Here is a 22,419-nt window from a genome sequence, read left to right on the forward strand (position 1 = left end):
TGGTGTCAAACATCACGAATAGCTCAAGGATCATCATATCTATCCCTGATTTGTTATAGTTCATCACGAAGCTCTAGTAGCTTGGTGGCAGTGACTTTGGAGAACCATCACTATCTCATCTAGAAGATTAACTCCCACTCGATTCAAGCGATTGTAGTACTCAGACAATCTGAGCACATGCTCAACGATTGAGCTTTTCTCCCTTAGTTTGCAGGCTTAAGACACTTGTCAGAGGTCTCATACCTCTTGACGTGGGCACTAGTATGAAATCCCAATTTCAGTCTTTGGAACATCTCATATGTTCTGCGACGTTTCAAAACCGTCTTTGGTGCCACAATTTTAAACCGTTAGCATCACACACTGAACTATCACGTAGTCATCAAAACGTGTATGTCAGATGTTTCGCAACATCTACAGACGACGCTCGAGGTTTAGCACACCGAGCGGTGCATTAAGTACATAAGCCTTCTATGCAGCAATGAGGACAATCCTCAGTTTACGGACCCAGTCCGCATAATTGCTACTATCAACTTTCAACTAAATTTTCTCTAGGAACATATCTTAGTAGAACTAAAGCGTAAGCTACGACATAATTTGCAAAGATCTTTTGACTATGTTCATGATAATTAAGTTCATCTAATCAAATTATTTAATGAACTCCCACTAAGATAGACATCCCTCTAGTCATCTAAGTGATACATGATCCGAGTCAACTAGGCCGTGTCCGATCATCACGTGAGACGGACTAGTCATCATCGGTGAACATCTCCATGTTGATCGTATCTACTATATGACTCATGTTCGACCTTTCGGTCTCTTGTGTTCCGAGGCCATGTCTGTACATGCTAGGCTCGTCAAGTCAACCTAAGTGTTTCGCATGTGTAAATCTGGCTTACACCCGTTGTATGTGAACGTTAGAATCTATCACACCCGATCATCATGTGGTGCTTCGAAACAACGAACCTTCGCAACGGTGCACAGTTAGGGGGAACACGTCTCTTGAAATTTTAGTGAGGGATCATCTTATTTATGCTACCGTCGTTCTAAGCAAATAAGATGTAAACATGACAAACATCACATGCAAATCATAAAGTGACATGATATGGCCAATATCATCTTGCGCCTTTGATCTCCATCTTCGAGGCGCGGCATGATCACCTTCGTCACCGGCATGACACCATGATCTCCATCATCATGATCTCCATCGTCGTATCTTCATGAAGTTGTCTCGCCAACTATTACTTCTACTACTATGGCTAACGGTTAGCAATAAAGTAAAGTAATTACATGGCGTTTTCATTGACACGCAGGTCATACAATAAATTAAGACAACTCCTATGGCTCCTGCCGGTTGTCATACTCATCGACATGCAAGTCATGATTCCTATTACAAGAACATGATCAATCTCATACATCACATATATAATTCATCACATCCTTTTGGCCATATCACATCACATAGCATACCCTGCAAAAACAAGTTAGACGTCCTCTAATTGTTGTTGCATGTTTTACGTGGCTGCTATGGGTTTCTAGCAAGAACGTTTCTTAACTACGCAAAAGCCACAACGGTGATATGCCAATTGCTATTTACCCTTCATAAGGACCCTCTTCATCGAATCCGATCCGACTAAAGTGGAAGAGACAGACACCCGCTAGCCACCTTATGCATCAAGTGCATGTCAGTCGGTGGAACCTGTCTCACGTAAGAGTACGTGTAAGGTCGGTCTGGGCCGCTTCATCCCACAATGCCGCCGAATCAAGATAAGACTAGTAACGGCAAGCAAGTTGAACAAATCATCGCCCACAACTACTTTGTGTTCTACTCGTGCATAGAATCTACGCATAGACCTAGCTCATGATGCCACTGTTGGGGAACGTAGTAATAATTCAAAATTTTCCTACGTGTCACCAAGATCAATCTAGGAGATGCTAGCAACGAGAGAGAGGGAGTGCATCTTCATACCCTTGAAGACCGCTAAGCGGAAGCGTTACAAGAACGCGGTTGATGGAGTCGTACTCGCAGCGATTCAAATCGCGGAAGATCCGATCTAGCGCCGAACGGACGGCGCCTCCGCGTTCAACACACGTACAGCCCGGGGACGTCTCCTCCTTCTTGATCCAGCAAGGGGAGAGGAGAAGTTGAGGGAGAACTCTAGCAGCACGACGGCGTGGTGGCAATGGAGCTCGTGGTTCTCCGGCAGAGCTTCGCTAAGCACTACGGAGGAGGAGGAGGAGTTGGAGGAGGAGAGGGCTGCGCCAGGCCAGGGGGTGCGGCTGCCCTCCCACCCCTCCACTATATATAGGGGCAAGGGAGAGGGGGGCCGGCCCCTTAGATCCCATCTGGTGGGAGGGGCGGCGGCCAGGGAGGGTGGCTTGCCCCCCAAGTCAAGGGGGGCGCCCCCTCCAGGGTTTCCCAAACCCTAGGCGCATGGGCCCTAGGGGGAGGGTTGTGCCCAGCCCACTTAGGGGCTGGTTCCCTTCCACCTACAGCCCATAAGGCCCTCCGGGGCAGGTGGACCCTCCTGGTGGACCCCCGGAACCCCTTCGGTGGCCCCGGTACAATACCGGCATACCCCCGAATACTTCCGGTGACCGTATGATGACTTCCCATATATAAATCTTTACCTCCGGACCATTCCAGAACTCCTCGTGACGTCCGGGATCCTATCCGGGACTCCGAACAACCTTCGGTAACCACATACTATTTCCCATAACAACTCTAGCGTCACCGAACCTTAAGTGTGTAGACCCTACGGGTTCGGGAACCATGCAGACATGACCGAGACATCTCTCCGGCCAATAACCAATAGCGGGATCTGGATACCCATATTGGCTCCCACACGTTCCACGATGATCTCATCGGATGAACCACGATGTCGGGGATTCAATCAATCCCGTATACAATTCCCTTTGTCAATCGGTATGTTACTTGCCCGAGATTCGATCGTCGGTATCCCAATACCTCGTTCAATCTCGTTACCGGCAAGTCACTTTACTCGTTCCATAATGCATGATCCCATGACTAACTACTTAGTCACATTGAACTCATTATGATGATGCATTACCGAGTGGGCCCAGAGATACCTCTCCGTCATACGGAGTGACAAATACCAGTCTCGATTCGTGCCAACCCAACAGACACTTTTGGAGACACCTGTAATGCACCGTTATAGCCACCCAGTTACGTTGTGACGTTTGGTACACCCAAAGCATTCCTACGGTATCCGGGAGTTGCACAATCTCATGGTCTAAGGAAATGATACTTGACATTAGAAAAGCTCTTAGCAAACGAACTACGATCTTGTGCTATGCTTAGGATTGGGTCTTGTCCATCACATCATTCTCCTAATGATGTGATCCCGTTATCAATGACATCCAATGTCCATGGTAAGGAAACCATAACCATCTATTGATCAACCAGCTAGTCAACTAGAGGCTTACTAGGGACATGTTGTGGTCTATGTATTCACACATGTATTACGGTTTCCAGTTAATACAATTATCGCATGAACAATAGACAATTATCATGAACAAGGAAATACAATAATATCCATTTTATTATTGCCTCTAGGGCATATTTCCAACAGGCCGATATAGTGCGATAATGATTGACATTACATGTCGAGCATCCTAAACACGCCGGTGTATTCTCAAGGGTCTTTCCCTAGTGAGTCAAGGGTTTCAATAGTTCCATCGTCAACTTTAATGATTAGCAGGATCCAGTGGAACCTGCGCACACGTTTATATAAGCAGGCATGCATAGCTCATCAACTACACTTAACATCGAGTATGCAAAATAGAATTTGTAGTACAAGACAGTAACACTCACTTGAAGTTGTAAGGAAATAGTATTTCTATTCTGGTATTTTGTGCATTCATAAACCTTAGCAAGTTAGCCTCTGAGTCTTTGGGGTGGTCTTGTATCATTTTTTCATTAATGATATATGGGTCAACGAACCCAATGTCATAGATTCCATCTCTTCTGCATTCGAGAATCTTCATTTTGCATAATAGCGTATAAAAGAATATAGTGAAGATAATTACAGGCAATGAACGAGCTGAGCTAGAGACTTAAATTACAGAAAGAAATCACTTACAAACAATAGCAACTGACGATAGATTTGTCGAGTGCGTCTTGATTGTATAACTGAAAAATTGCTGAAAACTCAATGCATATCTCGTTTTCATAGAAGTAATGCTCTTCCTTGACTTCCACCATGAGCATCTCTCACCCGTTCTTTACTTTTTTTCATGTACCACTCATGCAATCTTCGCATTTGTGTTGATAGATGTGGGACCTGCTCAGGTCTGGCCAGAGTTTTCCCGGGGGCGTATTGCCATGCTACATCAGCCACGAGGACTTCCTCGGTGCCTAGGAGTTGATCAACACTGATACCAATGTCTCTAGCAGCGTCGGTTACCTTATCGGTAATCACCTTGAGCGGGGGGATCGATTGCATTGCCTGTTCTCCGAGCTAGGGAACTGTTTTCCCTCTTTTATTATGAGGGGACGGTCAGTCGATTTATAGCAACTATGGACGTATGCCCCGTTCTTTTCGCGCGCATGGAATTATAGGTGAAATTATCAACTAGTGCATCACATGAGAATTGCTAGGCTCAAATGATTTATCTTCCTACGACCAGATAAAGCTAACACAACCTTCATAAACCATCTTTCCTTCATTGTGCTTGTGAAAATGTTGAATCCTTGGCTTTTCAGTTGGGGCCACATCAGCATGTTCAATGGCGACTATACCTGGCCATGGGAAGCCCGGCCCGGCCGGCCCGGCCTGAAAAAGCCCGACCCGGCCCGGCCCGACGCTGCCCTCAGGCCGGGCTCGGGCCTAGATCTTGAGCCTGAAGGCCGGGCCGGGCCGGGCCTGGGCCCGTCATTTTTGCATTTCTCTGAAGGTTGGGCCGGGCCGGGCCTGGGCCCGCCATTTTTGCATTTCTCTGAAGGTTGGGCCGGGCCGGCCCGGAGCCCGACGGGCTTTTACGTGTTTGGGCCGGGCTCGGGCCCAGAAAATAGGCCCGATGGCCGGGCCGGGCCGGGCTCGGGCCTGGGTTTTTTTCGTCGGGCTTGGCTAGGCCCGGCCCGAGGTATGGCCAGGTATAATGGCGACTGACCGAGCAAGGGCAAAAATGCCGTTGACCATGATGCTTGTTCAAACAAATTGTCGTTGTATGTGGTGTTTTTGAAAAGGATCGAATTGAAAAAGAAACTTTTTGAAAGCATCCCTCTTTCCTATGTTCTTCCCCCCATTTGCCCTTTCAGAAGTGGTTACTTCCGATCCGAAGAACTAGGTTCATTTTTTTCTTCTGAAATGGTCATTTTTCATATTTGGCCCCTCCAAAAGTCATCAACCTAGTTTCGGAGCACGCAAGATGCAAGGTCGGGATGAAGAGGGATTTTGTGTGTCTTGTAGCTGATTTGAGGCTTCCAACGTTTTTTTTCTCTTTCAAACTTATGTGGAGTTTTACCCACAAAAAAACTTGTGTGGAGTAACATTGTTTAAATAAGCTAATGGTAATTTGAAAATGTAATCATTCTCTCAAGAATATTTGTCCCCTAATAGTTATCAATGTTAGTATTACCAGAACCAGGGTAAAAATAGAAATACAATCGTTCATGCAGAATATGAATACCACCATGGTTTTGACTTTAGTTTTCAAAATATTTTGACTGCAACTGAAACACTAAATTTCTCTGAATTTCAGTTATTACGGATCTCATTTCGGCCAAAGGGGCCAAAATTTCCGTTTGAATTCATCAAAATCCAACTGAATATTTTTGAAAATCAATTTGTGTATACTACCGTGATAGGTGAAATATTTTTACTGAAACGCGTTTATTTCCTTATGCACCAAAATGACTAAATAAATTTGTAAAATGATAAAATCCATTAGCTCATTCCTTACTCTCATCAACCACCCTCATCGTCTGCCACGTGCCCCTTGTGGACCTCGCTCCCTCCCAGAAAAATTCTGGCTCATCCATCGCCAAGCTCTCCTATCTACTCTATCAGTTCTATCTTCTTTATCTAAAGTCCCTCTCATTCTTCATGGTTGACACTACGATTTCACCACCGCCGACCACGTCGTAAATTATTGTTACTGTACCGCCAGCCACATGTTGCAAGCATGCCACTCATATTTGCAAAGCACACCGCCACCGCGTTTTCGCTATTGTTTCAAGCATCGTCCACATGCTGCAAGCCGGCGGGTCTGTGCATGGCCAACTACTGGGCGCTGGAAGAGTTCATGCCCGACTACCCCTACCACACGTGTTGCAAGTAAATCGTTGGTGCTTCAATGTGCTCACGGGAGGGGTTGAGGTGTTATAGGGCACCATCCATGCCGTGAGGACGAAGACTATGATGCGACAAGGACAATGTGCTATGAGGGCGGATAGTTAGGTGTTACGAGGTCGGTTGTGCACTATCCTTTTGGATGCTACAAGACGGCAGTGGGTTATTAGGACGGGGACCATGCGTTGTAGTAGGATAGTGACATTGCGAGCGAGCAGGCCAGATGTGTTGCAAGCTCGACGGGTACGACGCTGGTGCACTAAACTCGGGGAAGGGAGGAGAATATCTCAGGCACTTCGTGAGCATGTTGGTAGGTTGAGATGATGTGGGCAATAGGATGGCCATGTGAGGAGGTGGGAGGGAGCGATGTTTTGGGTCCTGGGCTCCTTGCTCCAAGGAGCCCAACATTTTGCAAAACTCAAAATTGACATTTTACAGTAAAATATTTGTGTTGCAAACACACGCATGTTCTCTAGGTATTTGCAAAGTTTCAACATAATAAAACAAATTGTGGGCTACACAAAGAAGACAACATTCTGGCCAAAAAACAACAAAATACAAGCCCATTTTGGTTCATGTGTTTTTGTATAGTTCTCGATCGTATACTGATGAAAATGTGCACCCACATACAACACATCTGTAGACACGTAGAAAAAAATATTTTTTGTGACATAAAAAATTACTATTTTGAAAAGAAGAAGAAAAATACCAGGCTCCCTGATCGGATGACACACACGTGACTTGTCCTTGTTCATAATTAGTTGGCTGACGTGTGACGTGGGCCAACCCAGGACGCCCAATAAATAGAGTTCTTTTTCTGCGGGAAGCCCAATAAATATAGTTGAAATTTAATGGAATGTAAAAAAAACATAGGAGTTGCTTGCTACTCCCTCCGTTTCAAAATAATTGAAGTTATAAAATTATCTTCAGTCAAACATTTGAAAGTTTGACTAAACTTACAGAACAATCTATTAAAATCTAGAATATCAACTATATATATAGGGATTGACTACTCATCACCCTGGGTGAGGAATAGTTATTTTTCACCCCCTCCCCCCCTTTATTTTATCATCAATGCACCGTAATTTTACGTTCCGTAAGTTTTGTCTTATTTTCGATGTAAAAAGAGACCATAAAAAAATAATCATCGTAAAAAATATTTTATGTTATGTAAAATTACAAACGTAAAAACATAGTGTAGAATACACATAAACTGCAAATTTTCTTGTCTTATGACCTATATTTTTATTTTTTTTGCCAAATTTTACGTAGTAAATCAATAGGAATGTAACTATTTGAATTCCAAACATAATTTAATTATGAAATGGTCGTAAGATTACCTCGGGTGAAGAATAACTTATTCTGCACCTTGGGTGATGAATAGTAACACTATATATTGGTGTTGTAGAAATTGATATATCTTTGTCAAACTTAATGAAATTTGACTTGGACAAGCTAGAACTTCAATTATTTTGAAATGGCGGTAGTAGTTTATTGGGCACTACTTTTGATTTGTACTATCACACGCTACGGCGTGTTTCGTACAGTAGTTCAACGTCAAACTCTGGATGAAGAATTAATTAGCATATCACATGTGTTATCTGACACTGCTCAGTTAAATAATCTGACAGCGCCACTTGCTTACTGAACAAATTTTCTCTTCATTCTCTATTGCCAGATCGGGTCTTCGCTCTTGGAACTCAATCCATCCAGTTCAGCCAGCCATGGAGTTCCTGCAGGACAGCATCCCCAAGGTGTGCCTCGCCGCCGCGGCCGCCGCGCTGTACGCGCGCGCGTCGTCGTCCCTCCTCCGGCCCGGCCTCCCCCGCCTCGTCGCGCTGCTCCCGGTGCTCGCGTTCCTCGCCGCCGCGCCCTTGGCGTGCACTTCCTCCACCAACGTCCGGGGCACCGCCGCCTTCTTCCTCGCCTGGCTCGGCACATTCAAGGTCGCCCTCCTCGCCGCCGGCCGCGGGCCGCTCGACCCAGCGCTGCCCGTGCTCACGTTCCTCTTCACCGCCTTGCTCCCCGTCAAGCTCCGCGGAGCAGCGGCGCCGGCCAAGGCCGGCAAGCCGGTGTCGCTCGTTTCCTGCGCGGTCAAGGTCGCCGTCATAGCCGTCCTGCTCTGGCTCTACCAGTTCAGCGACCGGATGCACCTCTACGCGCGCCTCGCGCTGTACGGCGTCCACATGTACTGCTTCTTCGACCTCCTCCTCCCCTGCATCGCGGCCGCCGGCGGCGCGCTCGGCATGGAGATGGAGCCGCAGTTCGACCGGCCGTACCTGGCCTCGTCGCTGCGCGACTTCTGGGGCCGGCGGTGGAACCTCATGGTGTCCGCCATCCTCCGGCCGTCGGTCTACGACCCCGTGCGCGCCCGCGCAGGGAGCGCCGCCGGCGTGCTGGCCTCGTTCGCGGTGTCCGGGCTGATGCACGAGGCCATGGTGTGCTACCTCAGCCTGCGGTGGCCGCCCAGCGGCGGGATGGCCGCGTTCTTCGTCCTCCACGGCGTCTGCTGCGTCGCCGAGGGGTGGTGGGCGCGGCGGTGGGCGACGAGCGGGTGGCCGCCCCTGCAGCGCCCCGTGGCCACGGCGCTGGTGGGGCTGTTCGTGACGGCCACGTCGTTCTGGCTCTTCTTCCCGGCTCTTCTTCCCGGGGTCGAGGAGAAGCTGATGGAGGAGTGGGCCGCAGTGGGGGCTTTCTTCCTCGACGCCGGCGGGAAAGTTCCGTCGTATGGTCAACGGAGCAAAAGTTAGAAAGATCAACCCCACGTATACAAAATTACAAATCGAATGCTCAGCTTTTGTAGTCTGGAGAAAAGCAATTCCGGGAGATCCCGTGCATGAATCATCCGTCTTTGATGTATTGTTTTTTGTTGTGTATTCTATTATTTATTTTTATGAGTAAATCACAAAAACATATTTGTTGATCCTAGATAAAAAGGAACACCATGTTTCACTTCTTTGAGAAACATGTCACCATTGTACTGACAGTTTTTCGAACACTGGTCGGTCATTAAACACATGTTAACACCGTTATTGAAGGACGGGGCCGACTGTAAGAGCCACCGGGTCATTAAACTGGACGAGGGCCACCTGTCAGCATGCACACACTTCTCTCCTCTTTGTACTCCTTTCGTTTCTTTTTAGTTTGCGTATAAGATTTGGTTAAAGGCAAACTTACTAGCTTTGTAGAAAAAAGATATCAACATTCATATTATGAAACCAAGAGGACGGGGCGTCGACCCGTTGGCTGGACAGCTGAGGTTGCTGCCAGCCCACCCGAGTTCAAGTCCCGGCTTGGACGCATGGTGTTCGCGGAGTTTCTCCTATAAAAAAATGCCAATGAGGGTTAGCCCTTGGGTTGGTCTCATTTTTTTCACATTATGAAATCAATGGTGAAATTAATTTTCATAACATATAACTTTAGTATTGTAAATGTCAATATATTTTTCTATAAAGTTAGTCAAATTTTATAAAGTTAGTCGAACTTTATAAAGTTTGACTTTGACCAAATCTTATATGTGGACTAAAAAGAAATAGAGGGAGTACATTCCACCGAACACCATGTGTGTTACAACCGCCTGAGCTGTGAGCAAGTGTCCACCGCCGGCAGGGAGAAGCAGCTCCAAATCCCACCCGTCCACCCGGCCTTGTCACCGTGCCGCCAGAGGTCCACCCCATTACGCACTGCCTCCTCCTCTACTCACCTCCTCGCGCCTCATGCCGTCGAGCTCGCCTCGCGCGCCAATCCGTGGCCATGGCGTCACCCGCCGCAACCCCTCACCCGTCTAGCCGCCGCGCTACCTCAGTGCCACCGAGGCCCCGACACCACTCGACGTCTCCTCTCCTCCTCCTCACATCCCGCAGCCACCTGCTGGTCGTCCCGAGCCGCCATGGCATGGCCATCGTGGGGCCCAGCTCAGCCAGCACAATGTCGTCTTTGCCCGGCTGGCCAGCCATCACCGTTTCACATATCGAATGATCTAGTTGCAAGTATTTGCCCCCGCATCAACTTGCCCCTTTATCGGGTTTTGTTTGGCCCTTATATATGTAGACGAAGGCCGCCAATTTGATAGCTATGCTTGTGGAATACCATATGATCCGATCAAGTAACTCCATAATTGAAAGGAGCATATATTGCATAATTGTTGAAAATCTAAAATAGCGTTCTCATCCTTAACTCTTAGGAGTAGGCGCGCCATAAGACACCCTCCTCCAATTAAGCACCCTTAGTCACCGAAGGAGAATGATGAGGAAGATATTGAGTAGGGGTAAGTCGACAAAATTCTATTTGGGTCACTTGACTTGTCTCAAGCGTCCAATGCAAAACAAGCGGTTCTTCTTCAATCTCCAGTCCCCATCTTCTTCTTATTCCCCAACCACCTAACATACCACCGGCCGGATGGCCAGCCACCGCTGTCCATGGCCGGTGGCGCTCCCTTGCCAGCCTCGCTGCCCCGGCCTCCGCTCCCCCCCAAATCCTTCTAATCCCGGTGACCACCAGTTTTTTGGGTCAATTTGCACTGCTTCTTTCTTCCTAAATCTGACTAACCAAAAATGCGTTTTCAGGCAACTGACGTGCCGCTAAACTGGGTGAGGAAGGATGAATTTGGACACAACAAGCTTGGCGCCATCGTGCTTGGCAACTTTATTTGGGGTACTACTAATTAATAATAATAAACACATCGACGTAGTGATATGTAGTCTTACGGTGGAGTCGACGATGTACATGCGTACGTGCGGGACGCGTTACAATTAATTAATAGATACAGGGTGAAGTAGATCAATGATGATTGCTTGATGCAGTATACTAGCTACATTCACATTGACATGGTCGGGTAGGCGACATCGAGCATGATGCCACAGAGCCCCGGGCCCAGGATTCTGCGCTGCATGGAGAGTGGTTCTTCTACACCCACTCTCGGTGCACCCACGCAAAAAAAACATATCAAAACATTTTGAAAAAATCTGAAACTTCGTGAAAATGATCATCAACGAATGTTATGGAGGCTTGCAAAATTTGGTGGTCAAATAACATTCGAGGAGCTCTCTACAAAAAAGACAAAATCACTGAAAATTAGTCAAAATGTACGTGCACTGTTTGAGCAGATTTTGCAATTTTGTCTTTTTTGTAGAGCGTTTCTCGAATGTTATTTGACCACCAAACTTTGCAAGCCCTCATAACATTTGTTGATGATCATTTCTACGAAGTTTCAGATTTTTTCTAAATGTTTTGATATGTTTTCTTGCGTGGGTGCACCGTGGGTGCACCGAAAGTGGGTGCAGCCACTACTTTCCCTACGGGTGTAGCCGCGCTCGCCCCACGTCTGGCCCGACGAGTTCTTGACGATCCAGAACTTCTCACCTGTGGACTCATCGGCGTCGTAGCCGACGACGGTGACGACATGCTGGAGACGCGTCCCGCAGGGGCCCGAGTAGACGCCGCTCTTATAGAACTGTATGTCGCTGCCGAGCTCGATGGCCGCGGCCACGGGCTGCTTGGCAATGGCGAGCTCATTCGAGGCTGGGACTGAGGCGTGGCCAGTGATGGCGGCGACATGGTGGTCGGACTTGGCGGTGTCGCAGGTCCCCTGCGCCGCCTTGTATGGGTACTCCGCCTCCGTGGAGAGGCCGCCGTTCTGGTGCACCCAGTGGAAGGCCCTGCGAAAGGAGCCGCGGTTGCAGCCGCCGTTGTACTGGTCACAGTCCACCAGCTGCTGCTCCGAGAGGGGCACCAGCTTCCCCGTCTTGATCGAGTGGAGGCTCTCGATCGTCGCCACCGCCGTGAACGCCCAGCTGCTGACTACATCCATCCACGCATGTGTCAAATAAAGTTAGTTAAACCTCAGTACTACTCCCTCCGTCCCATAGTATGTGAAATAATATGGGACGGATGGAGTACTTGATAAGTTGATAAGGTTGAAAATGGATGACGTTTAGGTACAACACGATGAGGTTTGCGTCTTGGGCGGCACCACGGCTCCTTTGGCCCTCCAGTCCACGCTGGCCGGATCCAAGGAGACATTGACGCCGCCAGACGACCACATGTTGGCGTCGGCGCCCTGGGCCGTCGTGATGACCGTATTATCATCCTCGGTGCGATCGTTGCCGTCGTAAGACATGAACTTGGCGAGGAACTCCTTCCGGGTGAGGTCGGCGAACTGGTTCTCGCCGAGCCGGTAGGTGAGGTTGCCGCGGCGGTTGGTGGCGTCGACGTAATCCACGTTGTCGTGGTACACCTGGAAGCGCCGCAGCCTCTCCCCCGCGCTCGGGTACGATCGGTTGTGCGTGGCCTGCCACCGGAGGAACCTGTCCATCATCAGCATGTCGCCCCCGTCGACCCCGCGGCCGCTCGCCGCCACCCATGCCCATGCCAGCGAGATCGCAGTAGTGATCGCCGGCCATCTGCCAGGGGGGAAAGCCATATCGATCGATGGATCGATTTGTAGATTTGTTTGTTTATATGGTGCTCGTGGTGGAGCGCGGGAACACGTCTTTCGGTGGTGTCGGCCGGCGACGAACGCTGCATGTGCATGCTGCTGGTGCACCACGTAGTGGAGGAGGAATGGTAACGAGCTACATATTTTCGCTTGGTCTCTTGCAGTGGTGCATACATATGTGGCTTGGCACATGAAATAAATAGTGTTCGTTAGGTACCTAGGTGCTAGGTTGCGTTGCCGTGCACACTAACATAGATCATATGACGACCAGCAGTGATGTGATGGCGACTTCACGTTTTACTCATTCTGTTCGGTGATGCTGAGGTTCTTTTTTTTTTTGCGAAAAATGTGATGGTGAGATGGCTCAATAGGTATGATTTTACTCATGGTGTTTATTATCAATGAAGGTGGTGACCCAGAGGAGCCATGATTTTTGACATGGGTAGGTAGGGTCAAAAGCTTTTTCTATATAATACAACGATATAATATATAAGAAGTTCATAATAATGACAATGAAAAACTATAAATTATTCTTTGTAGCTAGCCATGACGGCGTGGGAAGCTTCAAGACCGAGTTGGTGCAGGGTGGTGGGCGGTTTGGTGGCGAGCTCCAGAGTGCCTGAGGTGAAGGTTGGGATCGGGAGAAATCCCTGTCGGCCTGGCCGACTCTGACGTGGTGGTGCCTGAGGGTGCCGCCAAACCTTCCTGGAGGGCGTCGGGGGCTACCCTTCCTTTCTACTCGCCGCGTACTGGGGGCCTTGGCAGCAGCGTCGTCATCGTCACGTCCCTTCTTGGAGGTGCTGATTGGTACCGGCGCTTCAGAGTCTAGGAGCTTGGTGGGAGATCTCCGGTGGGCGCAGCGGTCGCGAGGCTTCTTCGTTTGGTTAATCTGCCGTTGTCGGCATTTGTTTCTTTTGTATTTTCTCTTTCGTTCCTTTGGGGCGTGACTGTGCTGCTTCCACCCCCAGCACCTATCGTTGGTCGTATCGGTGTTGGTTGCTTTGTAATACAAAGCGGGGGAAAATCTTTTTCGGCGAAGCTAAAATATCTCCAATAATTTAGTATCATTTTAAGAGCAAGGGAAGAATCATAATATAATCTAATTTCATTGTAAGAACAAGTTTTACAGCGAACCAATGCAAACTATGCATAAATTTAACTAAATGACTCAATGGACCAATCAACAAATTTTAGAAAATGAAGATTATCCTTTATTCTCTATTGATATTTGTTGGCGACTTGCCTGCTGGATGGCTAATGTATGTGTCGTGTCATTGCCTAGTGCGGAGTGCGCACAATGGAGGACGCGGGCTGACAATGAGGCAATCGATTACACCGATCAATGAGTTAGTGACGAACGCCCTAGTGATGCGGCGACTCCCAGTTTTAGGTATGCAAGAATTCGCTCGACAAGTACCCACATCTATAGGGGTGGATTAATGACTTTCTCAACTAGTTAAATGCTCGGCTCATTAAGCTCATGCGTGCGACGTGGCCTGGAACGCATGAGATCGTAGCTCCCTGAACTTTCCGTCTTCTCTGGCAACTAGGATTGCATCTCGGCGGTAGTGAACTTTTTTCTATCTTGGTGCATTCTTTACATCAGTCCAAATCATTGAGAAGAGAAATATACTTAGGTTTCATGGATGAAAAAAAGAAAATAAAACTGTGACTAGCTATACCCGAGCAGATGCCTACATTTTCACATGCACGGTTGAAGAGTAGTGATATGACTGATACACTAACAATCAAGTCAGTTAGAACAGAGACTCGTATTTTTACACACCATGTGTTTTGTGGAAAATGCTAGGAGAAGTACTAGTGGAAATATATACTACATTATGGAATGTGCTTTTAAAAAGACATTACATTGCAAAAGAAGAAGTTGCTGCGAGATGAAGATTATGCTTGGATGGTTTAGTAAAAAAATTAATAGGGAGCCAGCACAAGTACATCAAGGTTCAATAAAAGTTAGCACACTACATTTTTTTGTTTTGATGGGAGGTTAGTACACTAAATAGCTGAACTGTCTCTGATCTAGAAAAGAAAAAGGAACATAGCTGAATAGACGTGAAACAACCATCATGCAAAAAGGTTCCACCAAAATGCAAAATTTAAACATGACAAGAACAGTACAGAAAGGCAAGTACTTGTTTAGAAGAGACAAAAAGTGGAAGGACCTGGCTGCAAAGAGAAGGGCAGAAGCCACAACCAGTCAACCACACAGGCAGAAGGCCCGGGGCGTAACTGCAAAACAGGGAACAATGCCCACAAGAAGATGGCCAAGGGGCGTATCTGCAAAATGCGCAGGGACCGCCGCGCAAAATCTCGAAAAAATTTGGACCATTTCTCGATTTGTGCGTGTCATCCTTGCGCAGGGGCCATGCTAATCTTCTCTGTATCGTTCCAATTTTATCGGATGTCCCAGAAGGGACGATGAGGAGGGAAGAGCGAAGCTTATAAACAGGTAACGAGCTTCCTCGCTGGGCGATGTGGGACTAAACTGGGGTGCGCTGCTGTGTCCAGCGAGCCGCAGGAACCGCGGGATGGCTAGGTGGGCCGCATTTGCGTGCAGCCTGGTTCTTCCTCCGCTGGCCCAACTTGGAGGCGAACTGGAGAATGCATGCGTACTGGACCTGGCCCTATCCTGAGGCATCTTATGGCAGGTTTGAGTCTAAATAATAATAATAATAATAAATTGTCTTACGCAGCAGCCGAAGATAGATAGAACACCGATTATTAGTCACCTGAGATTCATGATGTTACTGGCCTTCATGCATGCGACGTAGCTACGATGCAAACGCCTCTTCTTAATTACCTGTGCACTATACACGATGGGAGCGACCAGAACAAGAAGATCATCGTGATTGACACGGTTCTTCGCTCATTTTTGCTGGTCTTTTTTTCATCGGTTTCCAAGTCATCCGAGTTGCTCGGTCGTTGGGTGTGGCGGATGCTGCTGGAGTGGACGCGACAGACTCCAGGTCGATAACCTCCTTCTCGGCCTTCTTGAGGGTGCGCTTCCGGGCATGCAAGTTCTTATGGGCAATGCTTGTCGTGTTCACTGCCGCAATGGCCGGGACCCCGATTAACCCTGCAACCCAGGGTCCATGGCGGTGAGCAGACGTCGATGGCTAGGACAGAGGAGGAGGGCAATGGCGAAGACGCAAAAAACGGAGGACTTGCGCGGTGAGGGAGCCGGTCGATTTGGGCAATTTGGGGTGGCCTTGGCTTGCCTCATATATGGGTTGGGGTTTGCGAGGTGCTAACCCAAGCAAGTAAGCTGTGTTTGGATGTACTGTTTGACATGATTATCATGTTTTGTCCGAGCAATGTTCGGCCTTTTCGCCAGGACAAAATGGTAGCTTTGATGGTTGAGTTGCGAATGCTCTTGCTTTTTTTTTTGCACAAAGCAAGGCACCTAGAAGGTGCCCAATTTCCATTGACAGCTTAAAGAGGCATTACAAGGTTGAGAGGCCAGAGAATACAGAGCAGGAGATACAGCCAGAAAAAGAAGCTGAATGGAATATTAAAGATAGGTTGAAAACAAGTCAACCAGGTGACCTGCAGCTAAAAGAATGCCAGAAAGGGCACTTAAGAGATCTATCTTGAAAGTAAGTAGCAGTGCCAAGGTGTCCCCAATTCTGAAGAAAGATTTGAAGAAGAAGCACATTGATCACAAATTTGTTGAATTGTCCACCGAGTTTAGTAACAGTACACCTTGTGTAGACGGTAGCCTGTGACAGAGAAATGAGCTAAAGCAGCCGCCACTGGACAGAAGTTTGCAGCATGTGATCGAGTTGAGCAAGACATTATAGGTTGATTTGTTGCCTGATACACCTGCTGAGCAAGGTTGTGAGCTACTCCATTTAGATTCCTGGAAATATGAAAGACCTGAGCATTGAGATTAGTGTAATTTTTAATAAAAGAAGCTAAGTCATTTCTGATATTCCAAGGCGTAGCAGGATGGGAGATATTCTTAGAAGCAGCAGCAGAAGCAAGCGAAAGACAGTCAGTTAAAAAAGTAGGTTGCTGCACATTCAAGTAATTTGCTAGCAGAGCAGCGCAAGCCAGGGCTGTGGCTTCTGCCTGAATGGGATCAATGGTTGCAGGGGCAGAAGCCTGAATCTGAATATTAAGCTCCCCATGATCAACAGGAAGAGAAAAGTAGATACCAATACCTGTACCAACCTGTCCTCGAAGAGTACCTGGTATTTTTGAAGTTCGAAAAGCTGCATCCGAATAAATCTTCGCCCCCTTAATGATGAGATCAGATTGAATGGATTTGCCCTGCAAAGGAATTTGCTGTTCATTATGAAGATTGTTAGTAACGCTATTTTGCCCATAAGATGACAAAAGTGCCTCAGCTTGCAACGCACAATCCGTACTAGCAGCCATAACGTGGATCCTATTAGGATGCCCTTTCCTGCGTTCAAAAAGACAATCGTTCCTAGCTTTCCATAAAGACCATAAGAAATTGAAAATATTATGCAGCGAAGCATAAGGGTGATCTGAAGTCATTAAAGAAGTAATGGTGGTAAGCAAAGAGTCCTGATTATGAACGAGAGCATCAGATCTAATATACCAAGGATGAGCAAACCAGGCAGCTCTAGCAAAATGACAAAGGAAAAAGAGATGAAAATCATCCTCTTGTTGAGTACATCTGGAGCAAATTTGAGAAATATGGTTGGAGAATCTTCCTGCTCTCATACCAGTAGGCAGAGCCAAAATGAGACTTTCATTGATTGCCTTCAAGTTCCTTATACCTAACCCTCCTTCTGTTTTGGAATTGGAAATGTCCTTCCAAGCTCCAAGACAAAGGCTTTTCCTGGCATCTGTTTCTCTAATACCTGGTCCACCAGAAGTTACTGATTACTGCAGGTTGTTGCCTTTTCACACCTCGCGAGTGATCATACTATTTTTTCAAAGGATAAGTTTCTGCCTAATCTCTACGTTTCCCATCAAATGATGTGACTATTTTTAAACTTCAAAAATATGATTTTGTGGAGCATTTTTTTATAAGTGTGTGTGCCCGTCTTGTCAAGTTGTCTATCCACAATTTATTACTACCTTATATCACAACCACATGTGGGCACGAACACTGTCGTTAAAATACACTGACAACTCCAGACCGCCACAGCGGGCGCGCCAGCGAACATTATTGCCAGATCCATCCTCCTCCAGTGCAGTGCTAGATCGAGTGACAGAAAGACAGACACCGGCCGTGCAGTGCCGGTGGCGGCAAGTCGCGACGGCCATGGAGTTCCTTCTGGACAGCATCCCCATGGTGTCGCTGGCCGCCGCGGTCGCCATACTGTACGCGCGCGTGTCGTCGTCGCTCCTCCGCCCCGGCCTCCCGCGCCTCGTCGCGCTGCTCCCGCTCTTCCCGTTCCTCGCCGCCGCGCCCCTGGCCTTGACTTCCTCCGCCATCGTCCGGGGAACCGCCGCCTTCTTCCTCACCTGGCTCTGCGCGTTCAAGCTCGCCCTCCTCGCCGCCGGCCGCGGGCCGCTCGACCCCGCGCTCCCCGTGCTGCCATTCGTCTTCACCTCCCTGCTCCCCGTCAAGCTCCGGCCCTCCGGCGCCGGAGCGCCCAAAGCCAAGCCGTTGCCGTCGCTCCTCTCTTGCGCGGCCAAGGTCGCCGTCATAGCCGCCATCCTCCGCCTCTACCAGTACAACGCTCGGCTGCACCCCTACGCGCGCCGGGCAGTGTACGGCGTCCACATATACTGCTTCCTCGACCTCTTCTTCCCCTGCATCGCGGCGGCCGCCGGCGCGCTCGGCATGGAGACGGAGCCGCAGTTCGACCGCCCGTACCTGGCCTCCTCCCTACGCGACTTCTGGGGCCGCCGGTGGAACCTCATGGTCTCCGCCGTCCTCCGGCCGTCGGTGTACGACCCCGTGCGCGCGCGCGCCGGGAGCCCCGCCGGCGTGCTGGCCACCTTCCTGGTGTCCGGGCTGATGCACGAGGGCATGGTGTACTACCTCAGCCTCCGGCGCCCGGACGGCGGGATGACCGCCTTCTTCCTGCTCCACGGCGCTTGCTGCGTCGCCGAGGGGTGGTGCGCGCGGCGGTGGGCGGCGAGGGGGTGGCCGTCGCCGCCGCGTGCCGTGGCGACGGTGATTGTGGTGGTGTTCGTCGCGGGCACGGCGTTCTGGCTTTTCTTCCCGCCGCTGTGCAAGGACGGAGGCGAGGAGAAGCTGCTCGAGGAGTGGGCTGCCGTGGCGGCCTTCTTCCTCGACGCCGGCAGAAAGATTAATGGCATTGTACGTTCAACGGACTAACTAGTAGGAGTAGTCGTTCTAAAAAAAAAAACTAGTAGGAGTAGGAAGGAAAATAAATTTCAGATTTATTGGGACTCTAACCAAGTAACCAAACATGATTGCATTGTCTTGTTTACCATGTTAAAGTCTGAGAGATGAAATGTACACTCTCAAAAGTTTCACAAGTGAGAAAAATGTAAAGCACCGAGGACCTCCATCATTCTCCATAATAATATGAACTGTGCACCATTCCACACCTACAGCCCGCCAAATTAATGCAGAAAGAATAAACATCGCCAGCTCTGATGATTCCCAGCCAAAAACAAGTCATGATTCACCAACCTTGGGAGTCGTCCTCAAACTGAGATTGTACTTTTACAGTGCCGAGTTTGCCAAAAGAAAGTTCAGGCTGCGTTGTTTGGCTACTCAGTATTTTTGAAGTTTTAAGAGAATACCATGGTTTTTGGAGAACGGAGCTGCTAAAAATCAGTCGACTGAGACTTCGACTGCCCAGCCGTTCGATCTCTGGTTGCTTGTAGATTCGCGCTGGGGCGCTTTGTCCCTTGTTTCGGCCTGTCTAAGGCGCGGACCGGCCCGTTTACAGTTATTTTTCGTCGAACCGCGGTGGGTTGGGCAAGTGTTCGAGTGGGCTTTATTGTCCTTTTTTTTTTGCTTTTTCTGTTTTTTGGGGCCGCAAGGAGGGGATGGGGAGGCGGACACCCGTGTTAATTCCACTTCGTCTCTTTCCATTCCCCAGTCCCAAATCTGAAGAACTCCGCACGGGAAGAAGAGACGCCGAGCTCCAAGGCCGCCGAGCTCCAAGGCTTCTCCAACGAACAGATTGACTTGTTACTGCATGCCCAACGAGAGAGAATGGCTGACGCTGCTTGTGGAGTAAGTTTCCCCTACCTTCTTTTTCCATCTGTTTTTGTTTGTTTGTTGGTGCTACACTGTAGATCTGAGGGGGGTTGGGTCGTTTTTTTGTTTGTATTAAGTGTAGATAAATAGCTTCAATCATATAATCGGCTCCAGGATTTTAGCCATTTTTTCCGTGTCATTTTTCTTCAAGCTGTGGCATGTAGGGGGTGTCCCCTTTTCTGTGTGTGATTTTTATCTTCAAATCTTTGAGAAACCTTTTGCGAATCAGTAGGATGTCGATATCATTTCTCTGGAGAAACAAGAGGACGATTCCTGAACCTATCATTTAGCAGTGGCATGTTTTCTTTTTCAGATTTTTCTTTGCTGAAACCCTATTAATCAGTACCATGTTGCATATCTATTTCTCTGGAATCAAAGATAAATGATTCACTGAACTTATCTCTGTAGCAGTGGCATGTTTATTTGTTTGTATCAAGTTTTTGATTAGTAGTTTCAAGCAGAGAATCTCCCTAGAGTTAATTTTTTTAGATTTTCATTTGTGCGTTCATGCATAATAGTGTCTCTCGCTGACCGCGTCGATCGGCATGTCGCCGTGGTGATTGAGGATGAAACCGGTTCTTTGCTTGTAGCTAGATTCACTTACCATGATAAATAAAACTATGTTTCTGTGGCACCTCTCTTCAATTCAGTTTGTTTTTTGCGTTCCCCTTTGTGTCTGAAGCTGCTTCAAGAGAGCATTCAGTCACGTTTCCCTTGTCGATCGACAATGTCCCTGGCTGAGGGTGAGTGAGTTATTCCTTGTCCTAGAATAAATACATAGAGCATCTAGTGAAGAACCGATCCTGATTTTGGGAGTGATTAAGGAATGAAATGGTTCCTTTGCTTCTAGCTAGATTCAGTCAAGTTCTGAAAATGAATTTCCCATTCTGTAACTTCCATCCTTGTTCAGATTGTTTTTGCGCTCTTCTCCCTGAAACTGTTTTGACGCGGCTGTGGCAAGGAAACAGATTAGCACTAGTTACAGTCGGATAAAATGAGCCTACTAAGTAGCAAAGGAGGGTTAGGCGTCGAGTCCCGGTAGCACGCAGTGCTCCCTCTGTAGAGATAGGAGAATGTTTTTAGGCTTCCTATGTTTGACTTTCTTTTGTTAATATATAACCTTTGTTAGCCATTATTTTTTTCTTTCTACATCTAGTCTAGAGTATGTTGTGGTTGGTTTTGTTTTCTTTTAAAGTATGTTTGTAGTAGCCATTTCATTTGGCCTGAATGTATATAGGCTTTTTTTGCAGCAGAAGGATCTGCTGCACTAGTAGTGATTCAGAACCCGGATTTGTTTTGTTCTTACTCTGTGTGTGTGTCATAAGTGGAAAAGTGAGAGAGAGAATGAATGTTTGATATCCTGGAATTTAGTTTTAGGGGTCTCAAACTGAATGCACGGGGTCTGTGTTTCGGTATTCAGCCCACAATTAGGCAAATTTCTGTACGTGCTAGTTACTCATTGTGCAAGCTAGTGCTCCACTTGTTTTGATTCTGTCTAATGCATGATTCAGACTCGAGATTGACTTATGACTGTACGAGAGAATGATTTTATATCCAATTCATGATGGAGGGCATGTTTATTTGTTCTGTCAGATTTTTTTCCTGAAACTCTATTAATCAGTAGCATGTTCGAATCTCTCTTTTGTGGGATCAAAAGAGAATGATTAATAAAACTATGTTTCTAGCAACAACATGTTTTTCAGTTTTTTTTCTGAAACCCTATGAATCGGCATGATGTTCATTTTTTTGTATATGAATCAAGATAAATGATTACTGAATGCATCACTAGAAGTTGACTGTCTTTTTTTCCATGTGTTCCACACATTTTTTGTTTTAATATGGTCTTTTGATAGATTCATCTTTTTTTTATCTCCACAACCCAATGTAAATATATCTTTTCGTCATCAACGTCGACGCCAATGATAACTCATCATTACCCCGAAATCCTTTTTTTCCGGAAGCATACAAGTATCTGACTGAAATCATTAGCTGAATATGTATGCCTCTCACTAGCACAAATTTATGTTTGGCGCCTTTTTCTATATACACAGGAGATGGTTTGCAGAATTTGTCTGAGCCCTTGCAACCGCTAGAGCAAGGGAAGCGGCATCAGCATGTACCTCTGGAAGGAGTTCAAAAACACATGGGTAAATCCGCAGCCTCTGTTTCTTTTTTATTTGTATTTTTTCATTTTCTGATCTTTATTTTTTAGTTTATACTCATCATCACAGAATATATTGTTGAAGGTTGACCGCAACTGCATGCCTACACACCCGACTGCAACTCACATTTGTTTTGTAAGTGGGCGGTGGGAGAGTGTTGGGAGTTGCATGTCCCATACTAGACTTGCAACTGCAAGTGTTGCCCTCGACTCCAACTGCATGTCTCCTTCCGGACAGCAACTGGCACTGTGTTTTTGTAGGAGAGGCCGGGGGGGGGTTGCACGCTCGACAGTAGGCTTGCAACTGCAATTGCTGCCCGCGACCGCAACT

The 22,419-nt window shown here is 47.6% G+C and overlaps 3 protein-coding genes, 1 long non-coding RNA gene and 1 other non-coding gene across 5 annotated transcripts in view; 3 read left to right on the forward strand and 2 right to left on the reverse strand.

The window, feature by feature from the left end:
- Positions 1 to 8,019: 8,019 nt before the first annotated feature.
- On the forward strand, positions 8,020 to 9,205 carry LOC123048417 (probable long-chain-alcohol O-fatty-acyltransferase 4). Its single transcript, XM_044471521.1, has one exon. The coding sequence runs from the start codon at positions 8,036 to 8,038 to the stop codon at positions 9,059 to 9,061; it is 1,026 nt and encodes a 341-aa protein (XP_044327456.1). The 5' UTR covers positions 8,020 to 8,035; the 3' UTR covers positions 9,062 to 9,205.
- A 1,922-nt stretch (positions 9,206 to 11,127) lies between these two features.
- On the reverse strand, positions 11,128 to 12,732 carry LOC123055567 (ervatamin-C-like). The gene is made up of 3 exons (XM_044479528.1): positions 12,252 to 12,732; positions 11,601 to 12,110; positions 11,128 to 11,213 (listed from the first exon to the last, which is right to left on the reverse strand). Exons 1-3 carry the CDS (start codon positions 12,730 to 12,732, stop codon positions 11,128 to 11,130), a joined length of 1,077 nt encoding a protein of 358 aa, XP_044335463.1.
- A 2,347-nt stretch (positions 12,733 to 15,079) lies between these two features.
- LOC123056257 (U6 spliceosomal RNA) lies at positions 15,080 to 15,182 on the reverse strand. Its single transcript, XR_006426688.1, has one exon. It is a non-coding gene; the product is annotated as a U6 spliceosomal RNA (small nuclear RNA).
- Positions 15,183 to 17,903: 2,721 nt separating this feature from the next.
- Positions 17,904 to 19,269, forward strand: LOC123048418 (probable long-chain-alcohol O-fatty-acyltransferase 4). The gene has a single exon (XM_044471522.1). The coding sequence runs from the start codon at positions 18,005 to 18,007 to the stop codon at positions 19,028 to 19,030; it is 1,026 nt and encodes a 341-aa protein (XP_044327457.1). The 5' UTR covers positions 17,904 to 18,004; the 3' UTR covers positions 19,031 to 19,269.
- A 498-nt stretch (positions 19,270 to 19,767) lies between these two features.
- LOC123048419 (uncharacterized) overlaps positions 19,768 to 22,419 on the forward strand; it is a 15,522-nt gene continuing 12,870 nt past the window's right edge. Inside the window, exons 1-2 of the long non-coding RNA XR_006423285.1 lie at positions 19,768 to 19,903; positions 21,979 to 22,074. This is a non-coding gene — a long non-coding RNA (uncharacterized lncRNA). The remainder of the gene's footprint in view (positions 19,904 to 21,978; positions 22,075 to 22,419) is intronic.

Source organism: Triticum aestivum, chromosome 2D (assembly GCF_018294505.1).
Source record: "Triticum aestivum cultivar Chinese Spring chromosome 2D, IWGSC CS RefSeq v2.1, whole genome shotgun sequence".
Classification (NCBI taxonomy): Eukaryota; Viridiplantae; Streptophyta; class Magnoliopsida; order Poales; family Poaceae; genus Triticum; species Triticum aestivum.